At 43.0% G+C, this 18,896-nt stretch overlaps 1 protein-coding gene across 2 annotated transcripts; it reads left to right on the forward strand.

Annotated features, from left to right (window-relative positions):
* Window positions 1-194: 194 nt before the first annotated feature.
* Window positions 195-17,846, forward strand: LOC131241211 (wax ester synthase/diacylglycerol acyltransferase 5-like). Of its 2 annotated transcripts, XM_058239943.1 has the most exons (7): window positions 195-551; window positions 9,534-10,103; window positions 12,482-12,548; window positions 13,546-13,646; window positions 16,279-16,491; window positions 16,628-16,765; window positions 17,475-17,846. In XM_058239943.1, exons 1-7 carry the CDS (start codon window positions 276-278, stop codon window positions 17,622-17,624), a joined length of 1,515 nt encoding a protein of 504 aa, XP_058095926.1. In that variant the 5' UTR covers window positions 195-275; the 3' UTR covers window positions 17,625-17,846. The 2 variants fall into 2 exon arrangements, with proteins under 2 accessions (XP_058095926.1, XP_058095927.1); XM_058239944.1 differs by lacking the exons at window positions 12,482-12,548; window positions 13,546-13,646.
* The last annotated feature ends 1,050 nt before the right edge of the window (window positions 17,847-18,896 follow it).

The following is an 18,896-nucleotide window of genomic DNA, read 5'->3' on the forward strand; positions in this document are numbered from 1 at the left end:
AGATGATTGACGGATTGGATGTCACACTATAACATGGTGGGCCCCGCAGCGCTCGGGTGTTGTACCCGCTGCGTGCGACAGGTATTGCGCAGGATTCCGGTCCTTCGGGTACGCCGCTCCACGCCACGTTTCTACGAAAACCAGGGGCAGTTTTGTAACCTGAACCCTTTAAAGTGCACAATACAGCATCCCTCACCGCTGGCTGCTTAGCAAATCAAATCTATCCACCTATGACCGCACAACCCTTACAATCCACCTAAAATTACCCAAATACCATGGATTCGAGGGACGGATTCAGATCGAGAAAAACATCGCTCAACCGGCTCTTAACCACGGAAAGCCTAATCAAAGAAGGAAAAGGGATGGCTAACGGCAAGTTAACGGAGGAGGATGAGCAGCCGTTAAGTCCTGCCGCCCGTTTGTTCCACCAGCCTCACTTCAACTGCCACATCATCGCGATAATAGGATGCGGGAAGCGATTCGACGTCGACGTCGTTAAAGCGGGGTTGGAAGCTACTCTTCTCAGACATCCTCGCTTCTCGAGCATACACGTAAGAATGGTGTATTTCCTTATTTCTATTACATTTCTTTTCGCATCTCTCATCAGTAATGATCATATGCCATGTTGTATGTGATCATCTGAGCCGTGAAAAGGGCGGACCATTCCATGAAGATGAGATCAATCAATTGGAGGGGAAATTGGAAAAATCCGCTAAACGGGTGGGCCACACGACTAAATGAGTCGGAGCATGGGCTTTACGTTGATTTCAGTGGTGTGTAGCCTGCCTGATGAACGGAACATCCTGCTGTTCGTCGTAGGCAAAATTCATGATGTGGTCCACTTTTTGGACGGTTCGGATGTTATACACAAGTGATTCATAAGCGACTGATTAAAACTTCGTACTTGGAGCTAACATACAACGATGTATATGGATCCATTATCTTTTCTGACGGGCGTTTGTCGCCCTTTCTTTTGCCGTCTTGAAAATTTTCAGGAATTTCTTTATTTTTTCGGGGATCTAGAACACCTGTTTTACGCCGCTGCGGAAAACGCGTAAAACACCCCAAGATCTGTGGGGCCAACATGTTTTATAAGTAAATCCAGTTCGTCCATCAGGTGTTAACTATTATTTTTACCGTACACAAAATAGTTCATCCCGATAAAAAATTATTGTGTGTTATAACAATCTGAAGAACGTAAAATTGCTCCTAAAACCTTAAAGTTCAGACAGTGTGGCCCAACTGATATTTAGATCAGACTGATTTTTGAATTTTCATTTCATCCTTATTTGCTACACCTGATTAACGGGTTTGATGAAAGATAAATACCTTGTGGCCCTATACCCCAACCAATGGTTGGCATTCCACTCCTTGCTTCATGTGTTGTGAACTGGCTTAAGTTGTGTATCTCGCTGCTTTTTTCCAAATTCGGATAGAACTGAGGATAGAAATCGATGGACGGAGTATTTTTTTATATATACAACATGGTGGGCCCCACAAGCTCGGGTTTTTATGCACTTCATATAACAGCGCGTAAAACAGGTGTTATCGAGGATTTCCGTCGGTTTTCAAAGGTCCTAGTGCGGAGAGGATTAGGTGTTACGCGGGGTGTTTCCCTGACAGTGGGGGCCCACCTTGATTTATTTGTCGTATATCCAGGCCGTCCATCAGTTTTTTCAGCTCATTGCAAGGCATGGTCCAAAAAAATGAAGCAAATCCAAATCTGAGGTGGATGGCGTTGAGATTTGGATCGGCTTTATTTATTTATTATTATCATACCCTGAGATGAGTTGGAAAAACGGACGGACAGGTGAATATACGTCACGTACATTAATGTGGCCCCACGGTCTCCAACACCCACTGACGTAATAACGGGTAACACCTAATCGGACGCGGATTGGCTACTGAGAGGTTGAGTAGCCATACTCGCTACTAAAGTGGCGTCACTGGGTTCCGTGGCTCCTATCATCATGTATGTGTTGTATCCACACCGTCCATCCATTTGGATAGATCGTTTTAGGGGGCATGCTCCAAAGAACGAGGCGGATCTAATACTCTAAGGGCCTGTTTGGGAGCGTGGATTTAGAACCCCCTGGATTCACGACCCTTCACAACCCCCAGGATTGGAAACCCCTGGATTGGCAATCCTCTCGATGATATATTAGCATTATTTTGTGCTTTAAATTCAAAAATACCTATACATGGTATATTTACGGGGGTTTGAATTTAATTACTAAATCAACTTTAATATCCTTAATTAGTGAGATATATAAATTTTGACACTATGGTTGTGATAAGCTCGCTAAAATATATGCTTTGCCTAAAAATGATGAAATTCCAAGTCTCAGATGGACCGCAAGCACAAGATCATGTCCGAGTGACTAACCAACGATTTTTAATCGTTGATTAATATGGACAATGTTTGGATGGTGCCGGACAATATTTGGATGGTGCTGATTTACATGAACAATGTTTGGACGGTGCTGATCATCGTTAGCGGGCCATGTGCCCAGTAGAATGATAGTGTACAGTGACATACATTTATACCTGCAACTATTGAAATGATTTTAGGTGTAATCCAAGCTCTCACCTTGGATTACAAACCCCCTCAAAGAGGGGATTGGGAACCCCCTGGATTGGCAATCCCCAGCGGCCAAGGGGATTTAAAACCCCCTCTAATCCCCTCTAATCCCTTCCAATCGAAGGTGCCAAACGACCCCTAAGGGTAAGTTTTTAATATTGACCAGATGGGGGCACCCACCTTTTTTCACTTGACCGGACAAAACCTACCTAACTAAATTAGACATCAACTCACGAGAAACCCGTAAAAATGAAAATACCCACACTTTTTTCACCTGCTTTACCCCAGTGACCAAAAAGGTATTTTTGTCTAAGATCTTATTACCCTAACATGTGCTTTGGTAGCATGAGTCTTCGGGTGTTGGAAATAAATACCATGGTACCAGAGAATCTACAGTGCTGATTTTTTCAAAACTATAACGAACCCATTACAGAGAACGGTGGAGAGGAAACAGTGGAGAGGGTGACGCCCAAGTTAAAACCTTCCTAAGGCCCACCGTGATGTTTATTTGACATCGATTCTGTTCATAAGTTAACACAAATATTAAATAAGCTAAAACACAAATATCAGCTTAATTAAAAACTTTTGTGACCCTCAGAACTTTTCAATGGTGGGCGTCACTCTCTCCATTTTTTTTTTGGTGGTGGGGTCCTTTCGAACTTTGGATCTGAATCATTCTTTGGCTCATGCCCTAAAATGGTCTCTCAAAATGGATGGACGGTATGGATACAAAACATACGGGAGCCACCGAACTTGGTAACCTCGCTTCAGTAGGGAGTCTGGCTACTCAATCTGTCATTAGCGAATCTGCGCCCCACCTAATCGGCGTCCCTTGAATGCGTCTTTATCTTCCCTTCGTATGCACGTTGACCGAACCGCGTTGCATGGAAACTTTAACGTACAACCCCCGATTTTCCTTTGATATGTCAACTTGGGTAGAAAATCCGATCGGTGAAAAGTAATGGGCCGCACGATAAGCCTGATTCTTATTCAAAATTCAGACCAATCCAGCCATTTAGATAGGCCGTACCCTTTCATAGAGTGGATGTCCGTTGATTTCAATGTTACAGCTTGCCTTGTAAGTGGACCATCGTGCATTCCACCTAAAGGGAATGATGCACTCCACCTTTTCCATGGCTTGGATATACTGCAGAAGCCATAAAATGCCGGAAAAGGTAGCGTTGCATGGAACAACATACATGGTGGATGTGAACATTTCCCTCTCTTTTGCGATGTTGTTCGCAAGGCTAACATCCAGATTCTCCCCCAATCTGCTCACTGTCTGTCCCTGGATTGTTCCTAAAGAAAAGAAAATCCCACTCGTTGATGATCTCATCGTCCATTTCTCGTGACTGAGAAGCAACGGCTCAGAAAGCATATCTTAGCCCATCTTAGCATGAATGGTGTTGGTCTCGATCAGCGAGGCTTTTCTTTTCTGTTTTTTTTTTTCATCGTGGCCACACAATATACAACGGACTGGATCATCTGGGCAGAAAAGGCGAGCATACCGGGCGAGTCTCTAGGGCAAGAGAGCCTTGTTGCCGAAAAATGTGATGATTGAGACGAGTGTGAAGATCAATACTCATGCACTAAGAAAATGCGATGATTAAGACGAGTGGGTCCCACGATTTTGTAATCCAGACCATTAATCTATTCCGTCCCATTGTGGATGGGCCCTGCCAAAGAGTTGTAGTCTATGGGACCATCTTAAGCATTATTACACTTCTAGCTTAGAAATATACAGTTATGAAGAAAAGTGCACAAGTGGTCCATTTAATTAAATAAAGTAGTTGAGATATTTTTAGTTTAATATAGGAAGGCGCGGCTTCAGTAGATCCCCGGATCTACCGAGGTGGGGTGGATCCCTGACTGTGGGCCCCAACGTGACATATGTGCCTTACATCCATGTAGTTCATCCCTTTTGACAGCTAGTATATTAGGGCATGATCCTAAAAATGAGTTAGATTCAAATCTTAGGTGGAACACACCACAGGAAACAGTGGTGATTGAATACTCACTATTGAAAACTTTACTCGAAGACACCGGAATGCTTATTTGCCATCCAACCTGTTGATAAGGTCACAAAGACCATGATGAAGGGATTACACAAATATCACCTTGATTCAAATTTTTTGTTGGTCCACAAGAAGTTTTTAATGGTTAATCACCACTGCTTCCTGGTGTATGGTACACTTGAGATTTGCATCTGCTTCATTTTTCGGATCATGCCCTAAAATGAGCCGTTAAAAAGTGTGGGCGGCGTGGATATAAGTAAAATACGTTTACCTCATAGCCAAGGTTCCACCCACCTCGATCCACCGAAGCCACGCCCATTTAATATAGGAAGATTCTGGGGTTGATACATGGAGGCGGATTGCGTGGTGACCTCAACACCACGCGCGTACGCGGTGTCGGAAACCGTGGGGCCACAGTGATGTATGTTTTTTTTAATCCACACCGTTCATCCATTTTGCCAGTTCATGTTATGGCATGAGCCCAAAATTAAAGGGTATCCAAAGCTCAAGTGGACCACGCCACTATAAACACTGGGGATAATGGCTTGGACGGTTAAAACCTTCATAAGTCACACACACCTTCATAAAACGAAAATAGAAATATCAGCTTGATCCAAAACTTCCGTGGCCCTAGGAAGTTTTCAACGGTTGGCGTTCGATCTCTACTGTTTTATGTGGTGTGGTCCACTTAAACTTTGGATATGCTTGAATTTTTGCCTCATGCCCCCTAATGAGCTGTAAAAACAAATTAGCAGCCTGGATAAAACACATACATCACGGTCGACTCAACAGAAGAATCATGTCGTGTTGATTTGCGAAGCAAGCAGCGTGAGTCAGGACGCAGTAGAAAAGCTTTCCTAGCTGTGGCTGTAGCCCTGTGGGCCGCACTTGTTCACTTGTCGAGATTAGAATAGCAGTTGTACCGTGCGAACTTCAAAGCGTCAGGTTGCGTATCCTATATTTCCTCTGTTGCGGAAGGCTTCACGCCAACACTTGGACAACATAATAGAGGTATTTAACTGTGATCTATAACCTGTGGTCCAACTGGTTCAACTAGACACGCCCTATTTACGGCTTGTTTTATTTTTTGGGCTTAACGGTAATTACCATGTAAATGTGTAGTAATTATTTACCTAGGTAATTACCACATCTTTTTCCAATGCTGATGTAACAATTTACTTTTTTAACACTTTAATTGAAAATTTTATAAATTTATAAAATCAATATAAGGCCCACCGTGATGTATGTGATGTATCCACACCGCTCATTTGTTATGCCTCTTTTTTTGTCTGATGCCCCAAAATGTTATAATAAGATAGATGCACGGTGTAGATGTATCATATACATTACGGTAGGGTCCACATATTTCAGGCCACATTTTTGTATCAATTTTCAAGGTGGAATTACTGTTACCCTTTCAAACGAGGTGAAAACGTAAAAATTACTTAGATTTACATATATAATGGAAAATCAAACAGGCTATTAAAGTATCCATGCTTGCATAAGACCGTTAGTTGGACTTTACTCCCATTTGCCCACTTGCAAAATAGTCCTTTCATGCCATCAGCCTATTTGAACTTTATTCCTGTTTTTATATATTACTCTTCATTTTATTAAGAAGAGCATGTAAAGTATATGAGAAAAAAAAGTAAAGATAGGCCGCCCATCATTTATGGTATACATATACAACTGTCACTTTCTTGCTAATAAATTGCTTGTGAGTAATATCTGATCCGTGCAAAAGGTGGGCTATGGGATGACGATTCACCTAGTGTAAAATAAGGGTGATCACTCACCCAGAAGTACACAATGTCAAAATCGATGAACAGCCGATGGTGTGACTCGGTGTGCTGGTGTGGCTCACCCATTAAGGGGATCTACGTTGGTTTTTAACCAAGTGATCAACATGGTGTCATCCACCTTTTTAACGGTTCAGATATTCTTCACATGTGGCACGTCCACAGGAACTGTGATCATTGCTCTTATTGTTTTAACAGTTTTAAAATCAAATTGCCACATCACACATTTTTGTATAGTCAAAGTTTTAGACAGCGGCTTTAAAAGATGTGACATTACGGGTTTAGGGTTTAGTACACTATTTTCGACGGTTGAGAATGGTTTGGGAAATGTACAAGTCACATGCACTGGTTTCTATTTCAGTCAGATAATCTCGGTGGACACTTGGAGCACGCAATCTTGTTCCTGATTTTATTGGATAGAAAATAAAAACGTGCTTTAAAAAATATCAATAAATCACCTCCAGCTTGGGTTGGGGGTTTGTTAAGAAAAGGTCTCAGTTCCACCTACGAAATAACTTCAAGCCTTTATGTTTGTGCCACATCCAATCTGACCAATAGATTGGACCAATCGTTGGAATTACCTCACGCAAAAATCAGCCACATCCAGTTAACGAATGGTCCACACTTGCATTTTGTTATTTGTCAATTGCTAAAATTATTTCCTTGGTATGGCCCACCAAATGAATAACTGGGTCTGTTTTCTATGCAATGCGATCTTTCTGGTACAACGGTTGGATGTCGTACTTATGTCGTGTTGGGTTAGAAGTTATTCAATGGGTGGACCTAAAATTCTGGTCCAACCGGTTGGACTTAAAATTCTGGTGCTACACATGTGAATAGTGGCCCCTGATAGAATGTTTAGGCTACGACTTCGAGACATGGTAGGTTTTGATGGAATGCGCATTACATTACAGGCGCTGCACTGTGTAAACTTACGGTCTGTGGACTTACCGTACAGCCGTTTCTTGCCAAAACAAATCACGTGTTTGTAAAATCCGATCCGTGCAAAAGGTGGGCCACAGAATGATGATCCACCTAGTGTGAAATGAGGGTGATCGCTCACCCATAAGCCCACAATGTCAAAATCGATGGACAGCCGATGGTATGACTCAGTGTGCTAGCGTGGGCCGCCCACTGGTTGGATTTGCCTGGTTTTCATTCCACATGATCAACATAGTGTCATCCACCTATTTATGGTTGGGATCTCCTTCACATGTAGCATGGCCAAGGGAACTATGATCATTGCTCTTGTTGTTTACTCCTGTTTCCAGATCCAGTTGTAGAACCATTTTGGAAACGTTGGTGATAAATGGATTCAGATGATAGATCTCTTGGCTACAATCCTTTTTATGGCGTGCTAGGATCTGGGCTCTTCTATTTGTGGGCCACCTGTTGGATGGACCGTTGGTCAAAAAATACGAAGTTGAAGTCATCAGCTCAAGTCAGTGTCCAAAAATTGCCACGTCACCTTTGTAGTCAATCAAATTTTAGAGTAGCGGCTCTAAAAGGTTTTGTGTAACGTTACGCTATTTTGGACGGTTGAGAGTGGTTTGCTGAAATGGACAACGAGAGGAAGTCGACAACCAAATCGTTGGAAACTGCAGGAAGAAACAGGTAAGTCCGTTTCTTCCTTTGGCTCATCCATGTCGTGGTCTATTCATGGGCCGGGAAGAGGATTGCGTCCTGCCGACACCACTAGGCGACAAACGATAAAAGCACCTACACTAAAATTGTCATTATGGAGGAGTTTTTATTTTTTATTTTAACTACTGTGTTATTGTTAAAAGTCACTGTATATGCATTGATACGTATGAGAGGGAAAGGCCTTGTGTTTGAATCCCTCTCCCACGGGGAAAGTGGCTGTTTGACGGTAACCAGACAGTAGTGGGTGGCCATGATATTTCCGTCCCGAGCCTAAATGCTTTCTCCTGCACTGGTTTTTATTTCTGTCATTAAACTACCTCCTGGCAGCAGAGGTTCAAATTAAACTGTTTTTTTTGGTGTGACCCATCTCAATACTGGATAGCCGGCTTAATATTTTTGTCCTAAGCCTAAATGCTTTCTCATGCGATGGTTTTTTATTTCAGTCGTTAAAAGTACCTCCTAGCAGTAAAGGGTCGCCACAGGATTGAAAACAGCATGTGAGACAGTACCCACGATTGAAAACAGCGTACATGACAACATTTCACCCTTCAGACTGTTTCCTTGGTTTGGTCTATTTGAATAACGAGTAGGCTTGATATTTTTGTCCTTAGCCTAAATGCTTTCTCATGTGCATTGGTTTTTATTTCAGTAGTTAAAGAACCTCCTTTAAAACAGCATACAAGATAACATTTCGTACTACAAACTGTTTCCTTGTGTGGCCCATCTGAATAACATATAGGCTAAATTCGAATGTGACAGCTGATTGTTGGAGAGAATTCATACATTATCACAATATGCTCTGAATAAAAAAAGAAAAAGAAAAATAAAGAATCAAGGGCCAAAGTCAAACTGTTTGCAAGATATAGCTCGCCTGAGTCACAAGTTAGTATGAGTTTTTGCCCTTAACCTATCATTGGATTACACATCTAATAGTCATTAGATCTCACATACGTGGGCCCAATCAAAAATCAAGGATAGGCATCCAATAAAATTTCTTATTTTTACAAGGAGGGGTGTTCATACAACCAGTTAGAAAAGCTATATTACACCAAATCATAACTTCGAACCTCTTAGTGTTTGTATGCCATAGCGTGGAACGACACAACAGGAATTTAGAGGTTTTAGACATGAACTTACACCATTCCCTGTGGTATGGCACCTGATGGAGCGGGTGGCATGTTCTTCCCTTAGTGTGAAACCCAGGACAATAACTCAGTACCCATACGAGATTGATTTACCAATCCTAACCTCTGATTCAAGGATACTTTTCAATTTTAACTGTCCAATGTACGTCCATCGATCCGATTGTGAGACAACTATATGAGTGAATTTTTTGGTTGATGATGCATCTGAATGGTCAAATATAATTGGAACAGTTTGACTTAAGTTGCTTGTATTGCAGGTATGCATTTTCTAACTAATTTTTGAGTTCCTGCGTATCATCGACCACACTCGATCAGAGCATTAAAGACTTCACGCGTATTTTACTAACAGGTGATTGACGAGAAGAAAGGCGAGCAGAAATGGGTACGGACGGAGGTGGTATTGGAAAACCACCTTGTGATGCCGGATCTGGATCCGCACATGGAATCGCCGGACCAGTTCGTGGAAGACTACGTGTCAGATCTGACGAGAACTACCCTGGAGACGACGAAACCGCTCTGGGAGATCCACCTCCTCAACGTCAAAACCGCTGAAGCGGATTCGACAGCGGTATTGCGGATCCACCACTCGCTCGGCGACGGCGCTTCGCTCATGTCGCTGGTTCTGGCCTGCACCCGGAAAACCGCCGATCCCGCTGCGCCCCCAACGATACCGGATAAGAGAGTGGCGGGCTGGAAAAGAAGCCGTTCTCTGCCGGTTTTGGCAATGTTATGGGCGGTTTTCCGGATGGTCTGGCATACGATCGTCGATGTTCTGCTTTTTCTGGCAACAGCAGCTTGCTTGACGGATACGCGGACGCCGCTGAAAGGCACCAAGGGGGTGGAGCATCAACCCAAGCGGGTCGTACATCGGAACCTTAGCCTCGATGACATGAAGGCGGTCAAAAATGCCACGAAATCGGTCAGTATTTTATTGTAATCTACTAACAGGATTGCGTCCTGCTTCTGCATGACGGGTTCGGTACTGAGAGGGGAAACGGATTGCTACTCCCCCTGACACCAGCCAATGGCTGATGGTCGGTGCTCTGTGGCCCACCATGATGTATTTGTTTCATCCTATTTTTAAAGATCATTTTAAATTATGAAACCAAAAATGAGGTATATCCCAATCTCAAATGGATCACGTTACACGAAACAGTGTTGAATGAGCATCGACCATTAAAAACCTTTCGGGGGCCATAAAATTTTCGGATCAAGCTGATTTTTGTTTTTCCCCTTCATCTGGGCCTTGATGACCTAATCAACAGATTGGACGCCAAATAAACAGTACAGTAGGCCTTAGGAGGATTTTAATGGTGGATATCCAATAACTATTGTTTTCATGTGGTGTAGTCCACCTGATATTTATATCTCTCTCATTTTTTTCATCAAGCACTAAAATGATCTTTAAAAATGGATGAACGGAATGGATGAAACACATAGATCATGGTGGGTCCCACAGAGCACAGACCACCAGCCACCGAGCTGGTGGCAGGGGGAGCGGCTAATCCGTTCCCACTGAGAGGGGATGTGTGGAGCCCACCGTAAGGTATTTATTTTATCCACGCCGTCCATCCATTTCCACATATCAATTCAGGGCATGAGCCGGGAAAGGAGGTAGATCCAAGGGTCTAGTGTATCGCAACACAAGAAGCAATGTTGATAATGATGCCCACCGGGAAATCACAAATATCAGCTTATCAAAACTTCTGCAGCTCCCGAGATATTTTTAATGGTGGGCGTTTAATCCCCAATGTGTGGTCCACCTGAGCCTTGAATCTGCCTCGTATGTTGGGTCATGCTACAAATGATCTGGAAAATTGGATGGACCGCGTGGACAAACTACATTCATCACAGTGGGCCCCACGGAGCGCCTGGCAGGACTGAGTCCGTCCTGGCAGGGGCAGGACGCAATCCGCGTCCTGTTCTTTTGGTTACAGTAGCTCGTTTTGCGCACGTGCCCGGCGAGCATGTGGAGCCAGATGGGGCCCACTTGCAACCTTGGTTGGGAACGTCTGGTTACCGGCTACGGACGTGATGCCCGGTAGACTAGTCCGAGACTGACGCCATCTATCAGGTGAGCCCATGTATGTTAACCGGCCTGATCCACGACTCATGTGAGCCACACCTCTGAGAACAATGGAGAGGAGTCGCCAACCACAGCTTCTGTGTGAAGCCCATCATGGTGTTCTTGCAACATCATGTGCGGCTCACCAAGATCAATCGACCCAAAATATCATCCCAACCGGTGGCCCAGTGAGACGTTTTAGTCCTGATTTTACATTTTTCTCGAGGCGTGGCCCAAATGAAATTAAAATCAGGCTGATTTGTGATATTTATGGTTAATTGTGTGAAGGCTCACCTGTTTAACGGACTAGATTTTACAGGTACGATAAGTGGGCCTTACAGAGGCCGGGTGTTTTACCTGGGACGCCGATTAAGTGGTGTTGCCAACGCCACTCCCAGCGTTGGTGTTGTGATGTGGGGGGCGCTGTGAGGCCCACCACATGTTTGTGATCTATATTCACACTGTCCATCCATTCTCCTTGCCTAAGAAAAAAAATAAAAAATAAAGCAGATCCGAAGCTCAAGTGTACCACACCCCAGGAAACATTGGAGATCATAACACTCACCGTTTAAACTTCCTGGGGCCCACCATAATGTTATCCAACCTATTGATAAGGTCACATAGTCTTGGATGAAATAAAAACATAAATATTACATTGATCCAAAAGTTTTATGGCTAGTGAAGTTTTTTATGTCCAATAACCACTGTTTCCTTTGGTACGGTTCACTTGATCTTTTGGATCTACTTCATTTTTGGGCTCATGTGGATGGACGGCATTGGTGTGTCAATATCGGCCCCACAGAGGCCAACACATCGTAACACCACAGGTGGGGGGTGGTGTTGGCAACACTACCTGATCCGCGTCCGGTTTATCCGTACAACATGGGGAGGCAATTCTTTCCCACCTGCACTTTTTTGGTAGCTTTAACGAAAGAGAAACCAACGGTCCACAATCATGGCAGGAACATCGGATCTCCTGTCTTGAAACCATCCGTACATGTGGGTTCCACCTGGAGATCTCCTTGTAGGGGCGAGTAATGGTGGGCTGCCCAAAGGCCTAAGTTGGAAGAAATGGGACTCGATTGGGTGGTTGTTGCATGCACCCAGTCGTATGATGGATGTTTTCGATTGGGTGGGTGTTGCATCCACGCGTAACTTAATTTCAAACAATTTTTTTATTTTTTTTAAACGTCATTCATTGTTTTCAATTTGCTTGAATCCACGCTCTGCAGACCATAAATGACGTCTTATTGGGAGTTACGGCAGCCGGTCTCTCTCGCTACCTCTGCAGGCTATCCGGTGAGACTATGGAATAGCAGGACACGCTTGATGAACGGTCTTGATTGATACATGTAACATAGAGACTAGAGAGATCGCATTACCATTCGGGCTACACCTTGGGGCAACCCGAGTCACATGGGCTGAGAGCTCCATTGACGAGGTACACGTGTATCATTTCTAGAACATTCATCAGGTGGCTCGCCATGAACATGACTTGGTCCAAAAATCAGGTCAGTCCACTTATGAGCATGGACCGTTGGTCAATTTTTCGGCCGTTGCAATCCTTTTGTGCATGCATGGGTGGCTCACTCAACGAAAAGATGCGTGCCTGGATTTGAGTTTTGGGTCAAGGAGTACACACGGTTGGATCATTGATGAGCGGCTTGGATCTCACTCACCTAACGAGGATGGACGCGGATTAGATACTGACAGGTTGAGTAGCGAATTGGCTATCACCAAGTTATGTGGGCCCCACTATGATGTATGTATCGTATCCACACCATCTATCCATTTTGAGATATCATTTTAAGACATGAACCAAAGAATGAGGCAGATAAAAAGATGTAGCGGACCTATCACAAAAAGCAGTTGAGAGAGTGATTCCCACCGTTGAAAGCAGTTGGGAGAGTGACGCCCACCATAATGTTTATTTCAAATCCAACTTGATCAAAAGCTAAAAAAGACATGAAGGAAGGGAAAACACGGATATTAATCTAAAACTTTGATGGCCTTTAAAAGTTTTCAATGGTGGGCGTCAATGCCCCCACTGATTTCTGTGCTATCGTCCGCTGGAGCTTTGGATTTAACTCATTCTTTGGATCTTGCCCTAAAATGATCTCTCCAAATGGGTGGAAGATGGCCCATGGAACTGGGTGACGTCACTTCCGTAGCTAGTCTCGCTACTCAACCTGTCAGTAGCTAATCCATGCCCAACTAGAATATGCCACGTGTACCTGCCCTTCCACCCAATTTGACCAATTTGACCAACTTTAATGAACTTTTTCCTGCAACTCAGGTAAGGACAAGGCCACCGAAGATGGAAAACATAATCTTCCCGCGAATGCTCGTCTCAGAGCTGCCGTTCTCGTTAACATCAGACCAGCGCCCCGGATACAGGTTAGTCTTTCCTCATTTATTTCACAGGGAGTCGATACTCTTGATACTCGGGCCATTCATAAATTCTACATATGGCCGACGATAGCTCAAATTAAACCAAACAAATTGCAGGAACCAATATAGGTAGATCTTGTTCTAAAAATTATTTTAGTTAAATAATCCTAACATCTGATCAGATGGCACTTGTTTGCTTAATTAGAAACATTGGTCATTTTTTTAAAAACCGTCCGCTAAATATCCAGTAATCAGGTATGTGGAATCAGGTCAGTGTAATATTTGATTTATGACCCATTTCATCGGCGCTCAAAATTCGAACGCTTTGAATTGAGTTAACTGTGCGCCACGTGTACAATTTATTCGATCCTGCTGTAGTATCAAAGTCTTCCTGTGCGGAAAAACTTTGATACTCTTGCAGAGTGTGATGGTTGATGTGCAGGACCTAATGCGTACACATGGCATATAAGTAAATCAAGTGAAAGCGTTAAACCAATTAAACTGCGAGTTGCAATTTAAATTGACGGTAACAAAAATTATTCTAATTTGATTACATAACTAGCCAATTGGTGGACATTTAATGAACGATTTAAATGTAAAGAAAAAATCAAATCAAATGGTCTGGTTTTGTCAAATGTGTCCACAATTCAGATGCGAAGATTGATCTACCAACTTCACCATATCTGTCAGGGTATGAAGCAACTTCCTTTCATTATTTCTTAGTCTGGTTAGGGAAGTTGGTATGATATAACTTGTTAGGAAAGCATGCAAGTGAAACTGAATTCGAATCAAACAAGATGAAATCAAATGTAATTCAAACGTACAAAGAATATATAAATTTTGTGTGGAAAAATTCTCGCGAAAAAATTCCATGGCATAAAGCCATAAGTTATCTATGATGAAAGCAAAATTACATGAGATGATGTACTTACAATGACGAGAAACTCATTTGAATTTCTCAAAATCCTAGCTCTCTCTCTCTCTAGAATTTTTATAAACGTCTTAAAATTAACGTAATTCTCATTACACGTGAGATATTTATTATCATAATCGGAATATGAAACAAATCATGCACTTGTATAGTTCCACGCCCACGGTTGATGTAAGTGCCCATTGTCAATCAAGACCCCTTCAATCAATCTGAGCAATCCCAAGTACGAGCGATTGAAAATGGCCAAAAACATCAAAGACTTGGGGTTTTTTCTTTTTAATATCGTTGATAGATCGCCCCACCACAGACAACAGTGGGTAGAGTGATGGCCACCATTAAAAACTTCTAAAGGCCACCTAAGAAGCTGATATTTGTGTTCTCTTCTTTCATGTCTGATATTTGGTGGACCTTAGGAAGGTTTCAAGGGAGGGCGTCACTCTCCCCAGTGTTCTCTATGGTGGGGTTCACTCCAGCTCTGGATCTACCTCTTTTTTTTGAATCATGCCCTAAAATGATATCTCTAAATTGATGAATGGTGTGGATACCACACATAGATCATGGTGGCCCACATAACTTGGTGACATCACTTCAGTAGGAGTCGCTACTCAACCTGTCAGAAGCTAATCCGCGCCGGGGACTAAAGGGATATTGCCCACGTGGAATGGCATATTTGTGACTCGATCTAAACCGTCCAAACTGTGGGACTCATTTGTGACTTTATCTAAACCGACCAAACTGTGGGCCTCACAGTAGATGGGTTAGTTAGCTCAAAGTCGGATGGATTGGAGGATCATAACCTCATGTTTAATTTTGTTCATTGAATTTGGACAATTGCTTTCATTAAAATTTAAAACCGTCTTGTAGCTGACCATCAGTCGACCAGTGGGACATCAGTCCGCAACCCAGCTAATCTACACTACCATCTAATTGGGCCCCACAGTTTCCACGGTATATCTCGATGTACATGAATGCCACGTGTACAATCGATTAGTGCAGTTTGTACAAGTGAGAGAATTCTTCAGCGATTGAAACCGTTGATCTGATCCACCACGCCGTGTAAGGTCCCTAAACCAAAATTTCACACTACTGGGCCTAATCTGACCCAAATCTATTCAATCTACTGGGCCTCACAACATCAATGGTCTGAGATGGCCCACTTGTACAAGGTAAAACCTGAGAATGATCCAGTGCAGTCCGCTATACCATACAATCAACCGCACGTGGGGCACCACCGTGATGTGTGTGTCAGACGTCCGAATAGGGAAAACCAGCCGGATTCAGAAATCAGGCGGGCCATATCACCCTAGTGCCTAAATCCTCTAAAATCACGTGGTGGGGCCCACCTGAGTATGTTAATGTTCTGATTTTTGGCTGGCCCTTCATCTAAGTGGGTTGCACATATTGAATGGGTTGGATGTGAGATAAATATAATGGTGGGCCCCTGCACACACCCCTACAGCTTGAATTACCTGGGGTGGTGTGGCCCACCTGAGTTCCGTACTGGCCTGATTTTTTGGGTTCCATACCAAACACTGGATCCTACACGTAACAGGTACCATAGAATTTCATCCATGCATCATGGTAGATCCACATAGCTTAGACCCTACCGTAAACATGTGATTATTCTGCGCGGACTATGGACTAGTCCTTTGTAAAATGGGCCATCATATCGTTAATGATGTTGTCCACTTGATGAACGGCAAACAGGCCTTGTCGGAAATGATGGAGACGGATGGACCTGCTGTGGAGTGGGGCAATCGGCTGGGCTACGTTCTCATCCCGTTCTCTGTTCAAGTGCCAGAGGATCCTCTAGATTACATTCGCAGAGCAAAAGCAACTGCAGATAGGAAGAAGCTCTCGTTCGAGTCGATATTCACATACTGGAGCGGTTTCCTACTCGTAAAACTCTTTGGAATTAAGGTATTATTGTTGATTGTTACGATTGCAATGGTTTAAAAACCTAGCTTGACCGATTCATCTTTCTTAGGGCTTGATTCTGAGCATCTATACTGCATGCTTGTCATGTACTCATGGTTGTGCTTCTATGCCTTAACAGGCTGCGGCTGCTCTGTGTTATAGAATGCTATCAAACACAACATTGTCCTTCTCGAACATTATGGGGCCCGGGGAAGAGATCAGCTTCTACGGTCACCCGATAGCTTACATTGCTCCTACGGTTTATGGTCACCCACATGTAAGTATCTCTTATTGATCCTTGTGATTTGGAAAACTATTTGAATTGAATAAAATTAAAATAAGAAAATAAGAAAATTTACCGATCTGTAGAAGTCGATGTGTGATTTTAAATCACTTGGCTTGAAATCGAATTTGCCGTCTTTGGATCGCGTGCCAAGTACAACAGGATTATATGGGCAATCAATATCCAGGATACAACGACTATCACCCGGTTTCGATGGTGCACTCACTGTACAAAGGCTTGAACCACTCGCCGTCGTAACCTGAATTAGAAATACTTAAACACATTTTTAAAAAACAAAACCTTACTTTTAAATATATTTCAAAACAAAAGAGAAGAAATATATTTATAGACTTTGAGTGGACACCCTTAAAGGTGTAAAGACACCCTTTCATAAAAGGGTTATGGCTACTGAGCTCAGACCCAAAGGATGCAACCACCTTCGGACTTGCATGAAAAGACACATCCATATGACTAGAGGCCAACTCATGAGGTGTGGCTTCACTTATTTAACACTGTTGAGTCGGGTGGCTTCCTGCGCCGGGCGGACCCTGCCGCATCTGATTTATTAGCATGCCAGCTGGGATGGGCTGGGAATTAGGTCCGTTGATCATGTGATAGGCCCAGAGAAGCTTATTCCAGGTCCAAAGTGAAACTTTTACATTCTTAGAAGCCTAATTTCTTAATTTATCTTTGAATTTTGCAGGCTTTAACCATTCATTTCCAGAGTTATATGAACAAGGTGAAGATGGTCATTGCTGTCGATGAAAATGCGATTCCGGATCCTCACCAGCTCTGCGATGATCTAACCGATTCTCTCATTCTCATTAAGAATGCTGTCGAAACAAGACAGTGAGATGGCATGCCCACACAAACACACTCAAATGGACACCAGGAATAAGAAGGCCAGATAACACGTGCGCAAACATACACACTACAGAGAAGAGGATCGGACATTCTCTCTGTCATTCATTAAAATCGTGAATTCTATTGTATTGTTATAATCCATGCTGCTGTTGTTGTATTACACTTAACATTGCGCACATGAGAAAGTTAATCGTTGTAATGTTTTATTATAGATTAAATGGAGCAATAGGTCCAATGCGCCAGCCGTACCGGCGGGCCCACCCCAACCCAACAGTATGAGGCCCAAGGCCCTTTTTCATGGGTCTAAAACAACTGCCCAAGCCCTGGGCCTGGAAGAAACGGACCCACCGTGATCTATGTTGGAAATCCACTCCATCAATCAAAAGAAACCTTCCATGGTGAGCCACGGGCTTAAAAATCAGGCTAATTCATGACTTAGGTGGCCACACCTCAGACAACAGTTGAGAGTGAATGTTGAAACTTTCTTGATTGTATACGCGGCCTGGTGAGATGGTTTAGACAGCCAGCCCATCCATTGTGCGTCCCTCACTTGGACGAGGGGTCACATCCAGCCCATCCACTTTGTGTGTCCCACCACCAAATTTTAGGCCATTTCAAAACTCAGGCGGAAGCCAACAAATGCTTTTAGATGTTTTAGTCGTGATTTTAGGTGGTGTGGCCAACCTAAAACTCCGATGCAGTTAAATTTTGGTACATCTTATAATTTAAAGCGGGACCTACCAAATGCAAGGTATGGACGTCTCAAAGAGGGCGGGGCCCACGGAGTTCAACCTCAGGGAAATTCTCATGAGGTCGACCTCTAGGAACTTTTTTCTATTTATATTTATATACAAATTTTGTCAAAGCTTTTATTTTTTCAGATGTCAATATTTTCAAAATATAATGATCTATCCTTTACTGTATTTTTTATGATATTGCGAGATATATTACATCTAGTACAACAATTTCACTCTTCGAGCTTTAAAAAAAATAATGCACAGGCATAACTTTCTGTTGAAGTTCCAAGTTATTCATCATCTCTTTTAACCAAACAGTTTCTTCGAGCACTTCCGTCACGGTCATATATTCGACTTCAGTTGCGAAAAGTGCGCCCAGATATTTAAGTTTCGAAATCTAACTAATAGCTACTCCGACTAACACATCGGATTTATGTTTTAAACAATAAATCCAAACTTTTATAAAGAAGTCTTCAATAAATATAACAAAGAATAACAATCCGCCTCTAGTAATAACGGACGAC

This window comes from Magnolia sinica, chromosome 3, assembly GCF_029962835.1.
Source record: "Magnolia sinica isolate HGM2019 chromosome 3, MsV1, whole genome shotgun sequence".
Classification (NCBI taxonomy): Eukaryota; Viridiplantae; Streptophyta; class Magnoliopsida; order Magnoliales; family Magnoliaceae; genus Magnolia; species Magnolia sinica.